At 40.7% G+C, this 11929-nt stretch overlaps 1 protein-coding gene across 1 annotated transcript; it reads left to right on the top strand.

The window, feature by feature from the left end:
• Window positions 1-1942: 1942 nt before the first annotated feature.
• Window positions 1943-10960, top strand: ANKS4B (ankyrin repeat and sterile alpha motif domain containing 4B). Its single transcript, XM_004780135.3, has 2 exons — window positions 1943-2165; window positions 8928-10960. The coding sequence occupies exons 1-2, from the start codon at window positions 2002-2004 to the stop codon at window positions 10000-10002; spliced, it is 1239 nt and encodes a 412-aa protein (XP_004780192.2). The 5' UTR covers window positions 1943-2001; the 3' UTR covers window positions 10003-10960.
• The last annotated feature ends 969 nt before the right edge of the window (window positions 10961-11929 follow it).

Genomic DNA, 11929 nt, shown 5'->3' with positions numbered 1-11929 from the left:
TGGTAAAGAATTTTTGTCCAAAATATATAAAGAAGTCTGGGGCACCCGAGTAGTCGAGTTGGTTAAGTGTCTGCCTTTGTCTCAGGTCATGATCCCAGGGTCCTGTGATGAAGCCCTACATCCAGCACCCTGCTCAGCAGAGAGCCTGTTTCTCCCTCTCCCTTTGCCTGTCTACCCCACTCCCTTCTGCTGCTTGTGTACTCTCTCTTTCTGAAAGAAATAAATAAATAATCTTATTTCAGAAATACTCTTTCTGAAATAAATAAATAAATAACTAAACAATCTCTTTCTGAAATAAATAAATAATCTTTAGAGAACTCTTGTAACTCAATAATATGATAATATCCCAATCAGAAAAATGGGCAAAGAATTTAAATATAAGATGTAAGAATGGTTAGTAAGCACAGTGACAATATGCTCAACATCATTAACCAGTAGGTATGCAAATTAAAAACCAGAATGATACCACTTCATACCCACTAAGGATAGCCATAAACAAAAAGACAATAGAGGCTGCAAGAATAGGGAGAAATTTTCACCATCCATTGCTGATGGGACTGTAAAACAGTCTGGTCACTTGGGAAAACAATTTGGCAATTTCTGAAAAAGTTAAATATAAATTGCCATATAACCCAGCCATTCCACTCTTTGGTACAAACATGACACACAAAATGAGGCATAAAATTATATGTCTAGGGGCGCCTGGGTGGCTCAGGGGATTAAGCCTCTGCCTTCGGCTCAGGTCATGATCTCAGAGTCCTGGGATCGAGCCCCACATCGGGCTCTCTGCTCAGTGGGGAGCCTGCTTCCCCCTCTCTCTCTGCCTGCCTCTCTGCTTACTTGTGATCTCTTTCTCTCTCTGTCAAATAAAGAAACAAAATCTTAAAAAAAAAAATTATATGTCTACACAGACACATGTTTGAATGCTCAGAGCAGCGTTACTCATAAAACCAAAAAGAGGAAACAATCTAAATGTCCATCAGCTACTGGTTGGAATAATGAAAATTTGGTATATTGGTATAATAGAATATTACTCAGCAATAAAAAGGAAGTATTGTTACATGCTAAAAAATGAATGAACCTCAAAAAATTATGTGAAGCTTAAAAAAAACCTCTGGACAGGGCGCCTGGGTGGCTCAGTGGGTTAAGCCGCTGCGTTCGGCTCGGGTCATGACCTCAGGGTCCTGGGATCGAGGCCCGAATCGGGCTCTCTGCTCAGCAGGGAGCCTGCTTCCCTCTCTCTCTCTCTCTCTGTCTGCCTCTCTGTCTACTTGTGATCTCTCTGTCAAATAAATAAATAAAATCTTAAAAAACAAACAAACAAACAAACAAAAACACCCTGGACAGAAAGACCATATATTTTACGATTTCATTTATATGAAATGCCCATATAAAGCAAATCTATAGAGATCGAGAATGCTGATTAGTGGTTTCCTGAGGTTGGGCATGGGAATGGGGACTGACTACAGATGAACATGAGGAATATTTTAAGAGTGATAGATATGTTCTAAAATTTGATTATAGTGATCCTTGCACCACTGTAAATTTGCTGACAATCTTTGAATTAGACACTTAAAATGGGTGAATTTCATAGTATATAAATTATACCTCAATAAAAGAGTTTTAAAAAATAGACCCTCCCCTGAGAACTGGACTAGTTCTGAATGGTTTAGAAATTATCTAGGCACATTCTGTGCCTAGATGACCAATATTACATTCAAGACTTGCTAATGGACATAAATTAAATGTGACTCACAGCACTAAAGATGAACCCAGCAGGCCTCAATACTCGATGTCCTAGCTATGCCAGAAAGGAAAGGTCCAAGGTCAGGGCCATGAACCTTTCTGGCTGCCTTCCATGGGGGGAAGCTGGAATGAGCTTTGTCCTGGGGTGATGCTCTACCTTGTCACTGATTAACCAGCTTTGTAGGAAGGCTGCTTCACTGACAACCTGCTCTGCCTGGAGAGTGATATCAGGCCAGGCTTTGGCAAGCAGAAAAAATGTCCACTCGCTACCACCAAGCGGCTAGTGATAGCTACCTGGAACTTCTGAAAGAGGCTACTAAGAGAGATCTGAATCTTTCTGATGAAGATGGCATGACTCCCACACTCCTGGCAGCCTACCATGGGAATCTGGAAGCCCTAGAAATAATCTGCAGCCGAGGGTGAGTTCAACCTACTAGTTTTGACTGGAGACGGTGCTTCTGGTAGGATTTTGCAGACAACAGCAAGAGACAGGGAAGTCAATGAAAATACTTTGTCCTTTCTAGACTGTGTAAATAGTTGGCTTTTTAGAGAAAGGGAAAAAACTGCCTGGAGGTGCTCTTTTCACACTAACAGCAGGTACCATGGGGATGGCTTATCCCTTATGAGCCACACAGAGAATGATTCTAAGCCCTTAGGCTTTGTTATCTGCCTTGGGGATGAGACATATATTTTAATTCTGTGCTTTTAAAAATCTTTTCCCTGAAATGTAAACGGTTGACTCTTTAAAAACGAATCACTATTCTACTTGACTTAAAGATGTCAAACTTGATTGGAACAAATGGTGTGTTTTTTATTTTTTATTTATTTATTTTTTTGTCTGTGGCATTATGATCCTACAGCCTTTTATTAATATTCAGTCCTAACTCAAGCCCGTGATTCTTAGATGAAGTAGTTGGCTTTACAAGCTATTAAAGGGAACCTCAGCCTGTCTGAACTTTACTAGCTATTAGATACATACACATGACCACACACCACCCTCCAAATTTCTAATGCTGGAATTAGCTAGCTCTTTTCTTCTGCTTGTTTCCAGAGGGGCTAGGCAGTGTTGGCAACTGTAACCCAATACATTAAAAAAAGGAAAAAAAGAAAATGTTAATAAAGGCGCTAAGTGAGTTAATTTCAAATTCGTACATATTGATTTATATATATATCTGCAATGTACCGGCCATTTTATTGGCCACTGGAGATGCTGGGAGGAACAAGAGAGACACCATTCCCCTCCTCATGGTGATCAGATTTAAGAGAGGAAGACAGAAATTAAGTAAGTCATGTTTAATATAGGTTACAAAGTGGGGGGAAAGGCAGCACTAAATCGGTAACACAGGCATCTATCCCAATCCAAGGAGTGTGGATAGGCTTTCCAGAGCCTTGGAGCTGGGACTTGAAAGGTGAGGAGAAGCTGGCCAGAAAATGGAAGGAAGAGTGTTTCCCGCAAGTGAGAACGCTGTGCATTCCAGACATTGAAGCTGAGCATGGCTGGGTGTGGATTTCACGGGGAGAGGCCAGGATTTAAGGAGGAAGACCAGATCCCAAGAACCTTAGAAACTCTGTTGGGGAGTTAATTGAACTTTGTCCCAAAGACACAAGAAGCCATTGTCAGGTTTACTCTGGGTAACTGACGTGGTAGATTTGTGTTTATAAAACTTGCTTGGGCACCTGTATAGCAGGCACAGAAAATGTTCCGGGGCATTTTAGTGGTTGAGATGAGAGACAAACTGGACAAGGGCAGTGGCCATGGGGATGAGGAGACAGGCATGTTTTTGAGTGGCAGTTTGGATGCTGCATCAATTATAGTTGACTGGATGTTGTGGTGGGTGGAGGAAGAGGAAGGTGAGGCCCCATGTTCTGTTGTGTTAAGTTTCCCTGAGGTACACAGGTTGAAAAAAATGTCTTGTACAGGTTTTCTTAGGTTCCCATACTGACCATAGCTTAGGAGCTGTGTGAGATCAGTTTGCCAATCAGATTTAAGAGGCTTCAAAAGGGAAACAAATTAAAAATTGAATTTAGATGTTAATCAATCGTGCATCAGTGACAGTGGCTCACGTGGTAACCATTAATATCCAATATCTGGCTTTGTTAAAAATTGTTTCTTGCTTTTCAAAATTTAAAGATGAAAAGCAGTAATTACATATGTTATCTTACACTTGGAAGATGGCCCCAATTAACAAAATTCCATTTTGCCTATAAAGTATACATGGATTTTTTTTAGTTTTGTTTCTTTTTCTAATGGAAGCAAGTGATATACCTCCCTGATTTTTTTTTTCAAGACTTTATTTATTTGACACAGAGAGAGAAAGAGAGCACAAGGAGGGGGAGCCTGAGGAGGAGAATCAGGATCCCTGCTGAGTAAGGGGGCCTATGTAGAACTCAATCCCAGAGGCCCCTGGATCATGACCTGAGCAGAAGTCAGATGTTTAACTAACTGAGCCACCTAAGCGCCCCTTCCTCCCTGATTCTTAGTGGAACACACACTTATTGCAAAATTTTGCATTGTTATTAGAAAGACATATTTAGGGTCACATGGGTGGCTCAGCTGGTTAAGTGGCTGCTTTCGGCTCATGTCATGATCCCAGGATCCTGGGGTTGAGCCCTGCATCAGGCTCCCTGCTCCATGGAGAGCCTATTTCTCCCTTTCCCTGCCAGTCTGCCTACTTGGGCTTTCTCTCTCTCTCTGTCTTTGTCAAATAAATAAATAAAATCTTAAAAAAATAAAAAGAAAGAAAGAAATTTAATAAAATAAAAATCAAACCAATTTTCACAGTCATTAACATTTGGGCATATATTCTTCCAGACTTTTTCCTTTGTGAACATATACACATAATTACATTCCCCCCCCTTATAAAAGGCAATCATGTTATACAAACTATTCTAAAGCCTGATTCTAATTATTTAAGAATAGATTATGGGCCATTTGAACTTTTTTTTTCCATTTGTAACTTTAAAGGAGAAATCTACTCCACTGGTTTTTTTTTTTTTTTTTAAGATTTTTTATTTATTTGACAGAGAGAGAAATCACAAGTAGGCAGAGGGCAGGCAGAGAGAGAGAGGGGGGTGAGGAGAAGCAGGCTCCCTGCAGGGAGCCGGATGCAGGGCTCGATCCCAGGACCCTGGGATCATGACCTGAGCCAAAGACAGAGGCTTTAACCCACCGAGCCACCCAGGCGCCCCTACTCCACTGTTTTTTAACGACTACATGGTATTCTGTTTTATGGTTTCTTTATAATTTATTTAATCAGTTGCTTGTTCATGACATTTAAATTTGAATCCAGTCTTTTAACATATAAATAAGTTGAAGTGAACATCCTTGCTTATTCATCTTTGTACAAAGGTCTAATATTTCCTTAGAATAAACTCTTAAAGGCAGAATTGTTGATTCAAGAGAGTGCTATGTTTTAAAAGCTTTTGGCACATGTTGTGCCAGGAAATTTGAACCACTTTATAATTCCTCCATCAATGTTTATTTGCCAATACTCTTGCCAAAACTGAGTATTACTATTCTTTTTAATCCTTGCTTATCTGATGGGCAGGAAAATTGTTTTCATTTACATTTCTTTGATTATTAGTAAGTCCAAATATTCTTTATGTAGAAAAACCTTTTTGAAAGACTGATTTTTTTCAGAGAGCAGCTTCACCAAAAAAAAAAAAAAAATCAAATTAACTCCAAAAGAAAGATTTGAAAAGGACCAGATGCTCAGAGTAAGTTGATATAAGCAAATTGTCTATTTAGTGACCATACCAATCCAGCTTTAGAAACTGGTGGGAATAGCATGAGGGGAAACTCCTGAATTAGCTTTCCAACAGTTTCATCTATAAATTTGAAATTTTGCATTTGAAATTTTCTTAAAATGAGACCCATCTTTGGGGTCATCTCAAGGTTTTCTTCATGTTCTTCCTCCCATTTTGAAAAGTTCATTTAAGTTCTCTTGAGAAAGGAAAACTCCACTACTTTACTTGTCTCAAAGAGTGTAGATTTAACCCAAACTTCTTACTACCCTTAACATCCCCACCAGAGCTCACTCCGCTCAGTAATTTCTTTTTTAAGTTATCCAATTCAATAATAATTTCAACAAATTTAGCCAGTTTGTTTCTGTTTAGGTTTATAGTACCATCCTGGATGTTTTTAACAATCCTTCTTTGATGTCTAGAGTACTTAAGGAGTCTTTTAGATATGGTGCTTGGTTAAAATAAATAAAAAGTAAAACTACACCTTTGGGGGTGAGGCACTATGTGCCCCCCTAAGGTACACATTTGTGCTAAGGCTGGAAGAGCTTTCCTTTGCTCCAAAACAAATCAGGAGTACTGACCATATCTCTTGGAAGTGACTGCCCAACAGAACTGTCTTATTTAATATTTGCTTTCCTTAGATTAAATTACATTTTCATGCCTTCCTCTTTGCCTGGATTTCTCTCGCCCCCATCTCCATGCACTCTGGTCACGCTGAAAGGTCCTCCTGGTCCCCCAGATATGCCATGTTTAACATCACCCATATGGGCATCTGTTCATGCTGTTCTCTGCTCAGAAGGAAGTTGCCAGCGGCCAGCTTATGGGCTGGATCTAGTCCACAAATGTGTTTTATTTGGACTTCACATTATTTTTCTTTTAAATTTGAGCCAACATTTCAAAAAAAAAAAAAAAAATCTCGCATGAAATTCATGACTTCTGGCTCCACTTGGAAAATGGAAGGTCTGGCCATACCGTGTCCGCTGGGATTCAAGGTGGCAGTCAGATGCTTCTGAACGACAGCTCTCCTTTTGCATTGAAGCTTGCACTCGGCTATGACTTTACAGAAAGAAGAAACCCGGCTCCATTCAGCTACCTGCTTGGTTTCTTTGGGTTGAGTCTGAGACTTCTGCTGGGAGATCCCACACAAAGGACAAAAAGACCGAGGTGTGGCCCTCCAAGGCCTATTATCTAATTAGGGAGACTGACAAATATAAATGTTGGACAAATTAAGTAAGATTTCAAGTGTTAAAAAGTTGCAGATGCTATTACGGGCGCTATTAGGGAAATTTATCAGATGGGTGTGAGGAAAAAATAAATATATGAAATTAGGGATTATGAGTTTAGAGACAAGGGAAATTATAATAAATTTATTGGAGATTAACTAGGTACCAAACACATGTCTAATGCTTTATGTTAACTTTTTCACATAACAAATCCATGAAAATTATCCTCATCCTCATCCAGGGGAGGACACCGAGTCCTATAAAAGTTCAGCTTGAGGCCTTATAGCTGGGCAGGTAGAAAAACGGAGGTGTGTTAAGGTAAGACTCTATTGTGCTAGAGACCATTCGACTTCAGGACAGGCCTGATCCCAAGTGTGCTGCCTGTGTCACACCAGACCAATGAGTTAGGCACTCGGAGCCTTATTTTATCCCTCTGATAATTATCCTGGTCTTTATCCAAGAAGGAGATGGTGACAGTTTTGGCTGGAATGGTACTGAATGTATAGATGCTCATAACTGAAGAGCAGGAGGAGATCAGGGGTTCCCAAGAGGAGTTTTATAAATCTGATCCATTAAATTACTGGACACTGGCTGGGCTGCATTAACCGGGAGGACTCTTTTCAATCTGCAGTGAGCCTATCTATCACCTTGGGATCTTGTTAAACTTCAGATCCTGATTCAGGAAGTCTGGGCAGGGGTCCAAGATTCCGCATGTATAGAAAACTAGCAGCTGCAGGCACTCTTACTAATGCAGGGACCAAATTTGAGTAGCACAGAATAGTGGAAGCGCCCCAGACCATTGAGGTGTCTGTCGCAAGGGCACAGATCTTCTCTCCTCTTTCCACATCCTACTGACCAAGAATGTCAAGAAGCCTTCTCAGGCCCTCTTTCCTGACCTCCCACAGGGCCAGCCTGGGGAAAGTTTAGTGAGGTCCTGATTTGGGGATCTAGTCTAGGGTGGGGAAAGATGACCTTTCGTCCCTGTATTATTAGAGTTCTCAGCAGGGATTTGGGCTTAAGGCCAGAGCCATAGTAACTCTAAGTTACTACTTTATTTTCTGTTTGTGTCTGTCCGTAACTCATCATCTCATAGGAGGGGTGCGGTGGTAGCCTGGGGCAAGATTCTATTAGGCATTCATTCATCTCCCACATGTTTACTGAGCATTGACCAAGTGTCTGTTTCTGTGCTGGCATGGGGTTTCTGGCCATCTAACAGTGCCCCTAATTCCACCCCAAACTGTTATAGAACTATTCACAAAGGGGACACTTTAATTACAGGGAAGTAAGTTGGGGGAATCAATGGAAATGTTCTACCCTTTATATGAATACTGGTTATAGTAGACATGGTTACTTACCCAATATTCATTCCCCTCTTTTTGCTGGTGGGATTCCAGTTTTGTTCAGATATTTGTTTTCCTACACATGACTCTGGTGACGTAACACCGTTAGAGTGAAAACCTGCTCTTACCAGCTCATGAGAGATGATTGTAAGTTTTCAGAAGTCTGAGAGTCTGTTAAAGAGTCATTACTAAAAATATTTAAACTTAAAATTTAATAAACTGTATTTTTAAATACTCAAAATGTAACACTTCCTAATGATTTGAGTACATTTTACTATTATTTATACTCTTAAGATTTTGCATATCTATTACATCTTTATGTATGGTGGGAATAATTTATAAAGGTGTGGTACTGTACATCTCTTCCCAACTCCTGTAATATAACATTAGTAGCTTGGATTTTGCCATGGTGGGTATATTTCCAACCAAAAACTGGCACATGCTGTAAATCAGAGCTTTGATCTCCCCCCTTAACAGGTTGTTAAACATTTACCAGCACACCACTGGATAATCTTATCCCTAACTGCGGGGGAAGATTTTAATCGACTTAAGTTTAAAATGGTAGCTCTTTTTCTCTTCCTAGAGAAGAGAAATGGCATGTGACCCAATTGTGGACAACAAGACACGAAAGTTGCTTTTTTTGGGAGAGTTCTTGGAAAGCTTTACCTGCTTCCAAAAAGGAGATAAAAGGTAGAGATTAGCTCTTTCTGTTTCTGATCCTATGATGCCTAGATGTGATATAGCTGGACTTTCAGAATGCTGAGGCAGGATTAACATTTTTATTATTTATTTTTATTAATATTTCTATTTTTTTGGACCTCACATTCTAAGAAAAAACACTTTTTGTATGTATTTTTCATATTTTCTCTTCTAGAGGGGACCCCAATAGATGTGACATCTGGGGAAATACTCCTCTGCACGTTGCAGCCTCCAATGGTCATACCCACTGTGTTTCATTCCTGGTCAACTTTGGTGCCAACATCTTTGCCCTGGACAACAACTTCCAGTCTCCGCTGGATGCTGCTGCCAGTAGAGAACAAAATGAATGTGTTGCTCTCCTGGATAAGGCTGCCACTGCCCAGAATATCATGAACCCCAAGAAAGTTATCAGGCTGAAGGAGCAAGCTCAGAAGAATGCCAGGAGGCAGATCAAAGAATGTGAGAAGCTCCAAGAGAAGCATGAAAGTAAGATGGCTCGAAACTACAACAAGGAGGAATCTGGGACTCTTTCCTCCTCCATGTCATCCCTTTCAAAAGCTTCTGCTCCTGGTACATTTGGGTCCCTGTCTAAGGGCATTAAAGACACCTTCAAGATAAAGTTCAAGAAGAACAAAGACACAGCAGAGCAGGTAGGAAAGGAGAGGAGGAGTGAGCAGAGGAATGTGATGGAAGTGTTCAGAGAAGAGGAAGAAGACAGATTCTCAGGGGATTTCCAAGACAGACTCCAGTTCTCGGAAGAGGAGGGCAGTTGTGTGCAACATGAATCCATTCTCAACCGTCCAGGTCTAGGAAATATTGTTTTTAGAAGGAACAAACTATCAAGTGCCGAAGACATCTCAGACAGCAAGAGGGAGTTAGGGTTTAAAATGAGCAGCGAATTGCTGCAGAGACAAGGAGCAGCAGAGGCTGATGAAGCCGAGGCTGATAGAGAGGAAGAGGACAACAGCCATGAAGACGATCTGCCTTGGGATGAGGATGAAGTGGAGTGGGAGGAAGATGTGGTTGATGCTACTCCTCTGGAAGTATTTTTGCAGTCCCATCATCTGGAAGAATTCCTTCCCATTTTCATGAGAGAGCAGATCGATCTAGAAGCTCTGTTGCTTTGCACTGATGACGACCTTCAGAGTATACAGATGCAGCTTGGTCCCAGGAAGAAAGTTCTTAATGCCATAAACAGAAGGAAGCAGGTGCTACAACAGCCTGGGCAACTGGTCGACACCAGCCTCTGATGGAATGTTGTGTCCACAGGGTGAGCCTGCAGCAATGGGGTGATGCTGTGGCCCACTGGAAACACTCAGGCAACACCCCCTCTGCCCAATGCCAGACCACTGGTATTGGTTTCTAGGGTTTCAGAGATACCCTCCTAAAAAAAGAAGCCCAAATTGTACTCTGAGAAATACTCTATACCTGTGTACTCTGACCACCAGTGAGCAACTCAGGGAGACCTGGGATTAAGAAAAGGGTGTTTCTCTTCAATTGTCTTTTTGATATTTTTGGGTATAGAAAGTGTTAAATGGATGACAGAGAAGAGAGAAACTTTCTTTACTTTTCCAACTCTGGACTTAAAAAGTATAATCTCTCATCACGCAAGTGTGGTGCATATTTTCTAATCCTCGTAGCCTGGAGACTTCCAACTCCAGTTCTGTCCTTAGCTCTATGACTTTGTCTGTTGGTGGAGACTTGACTTCCTCCACTGGCCTGAGGCTTCACGCCCAACTTGAATGTGTCTAACCCATCAACACATGTCTGCATGTTTACAAGTAATGGACATGGGTCTGTAATACTCCTACCTGGGAACAGAGACAGAGTGGCACAAAGGGAGAGTGAAGAATGAAATAGAATACTGGGTACCTTTTATAAAATATGAATTATATCTCTCCTAAATTCATATATTGAAACTTAAGCCCCAACATAGCTGTATTTGGAGGTAGGTCATTTAAAGGGGTGATTAAGGCTAAATGATGTCATAAGGGTCATAAGGGACACAAGTGGATGGTGTCCTTGAAAGAGGAAGAGACACTGGGGATGCACATGCACAGAGAAAAGGTCATGTGAGGACCCAGCAAGAAGACAGCCCCCTACAAGCCAAAGAGAGAGGCTTCAGGAAAAACCAAACCTTCCAACACCTTGACCTTGCATTTCCAGGCTTCAGAGATGTAAGAAAATAAATTTCTGTTGTTTAAGCCACCCAGTCTGTGGTATTTTGTTACGGCAGTCTTAGCAGTCTAACACAGTGCTGAAGCAAGAGGATAAGAGTGGAGAGAAAAGAAGGATAGTGAAAAAAAGTCTGACCTCTTTGATAATTTTCTTAAAGGTAAGTGGCTTCTGAGATTTCAAAAAGGGGGCAAAACCCAGGTCATTTGTAGGAGAAGGCTGATGATAAAAGGAAATTTTACATTTTCAAGTGTGTTATGTGCTCATCTTTTATTTACTGTTGTCTGTCACCATTACCACATGTCTGAATACATGTACATTCTGCAATATAAATTGGCAGCATTGCTGCTGACATTTCTGAATGGCAATCCCAAATTCAAATTGAAGCCCAAATGAATAGCTAAGCTTCCCTGGATTTTTATAGCCAGGACTTACATCAAGTGGAATTTACCATTGATTGTGTGTGTAATATAGAAACAGCTGTTCATCTTCAGCATGGTTTCTCTCGCACATCTGTTTGGGTTGCTTCAAGAGGCACCATGGAGAGGATATGCTTAAGGAGGATACAGATGTTTACATCTGATGAACAATTGGCTCATTCTTCCTCAATAGATTGATTCAGAAAGATTGTCAGCCATAGAATAAATATGTTGCCCTAGGAGATGATTGTGTTTACAAATACCATATTTTGTTGGTCTGGAACAAAACGGAGGTTGCATTTGTTTTCAAAAAACGTGCACAAAAACAGTTGCTGTATAGAAGACACCCAGAAAAAGTTCATTGTATCTGAACCTGCCAGTATCGTACCTCATTCTTTTAGATGCCAGGATCCTCTCTCTATGTATTCCCCAGAATCTGCCTAATGAGATCTTGGTTCCCAGGATATAGGAGAAATAGAAGTCACCAGAAGAGTGTTGCTGTTAAGAAAAAAGGTGCTTTCTAGTGGTGCTCTGTACATCATTGTCAGAAGTAAAAGTAATATAGAAAGCCTGGTGATATATT

The sequence above is a fragment of the Mustela putorius genome, unplaced genomic scaffold (assembly GCF_011764305.1).
Source record: "Mustela putorius furo isolate JIRA1106 unplaced genomic scaffold, ASM1176430v1.1 tig00004043_pilon_pilon_pilon, whole genome shotgun sequence".
Lineage (NCBI taxonomy): Eukaryota > Metazoa > Chordata > Mammalia > Carnivora > Mustelidae > Mustela > Mustela putorius.
This window is presented reverse-complemented; position numbering and strand designations above follow the sequence as displayed.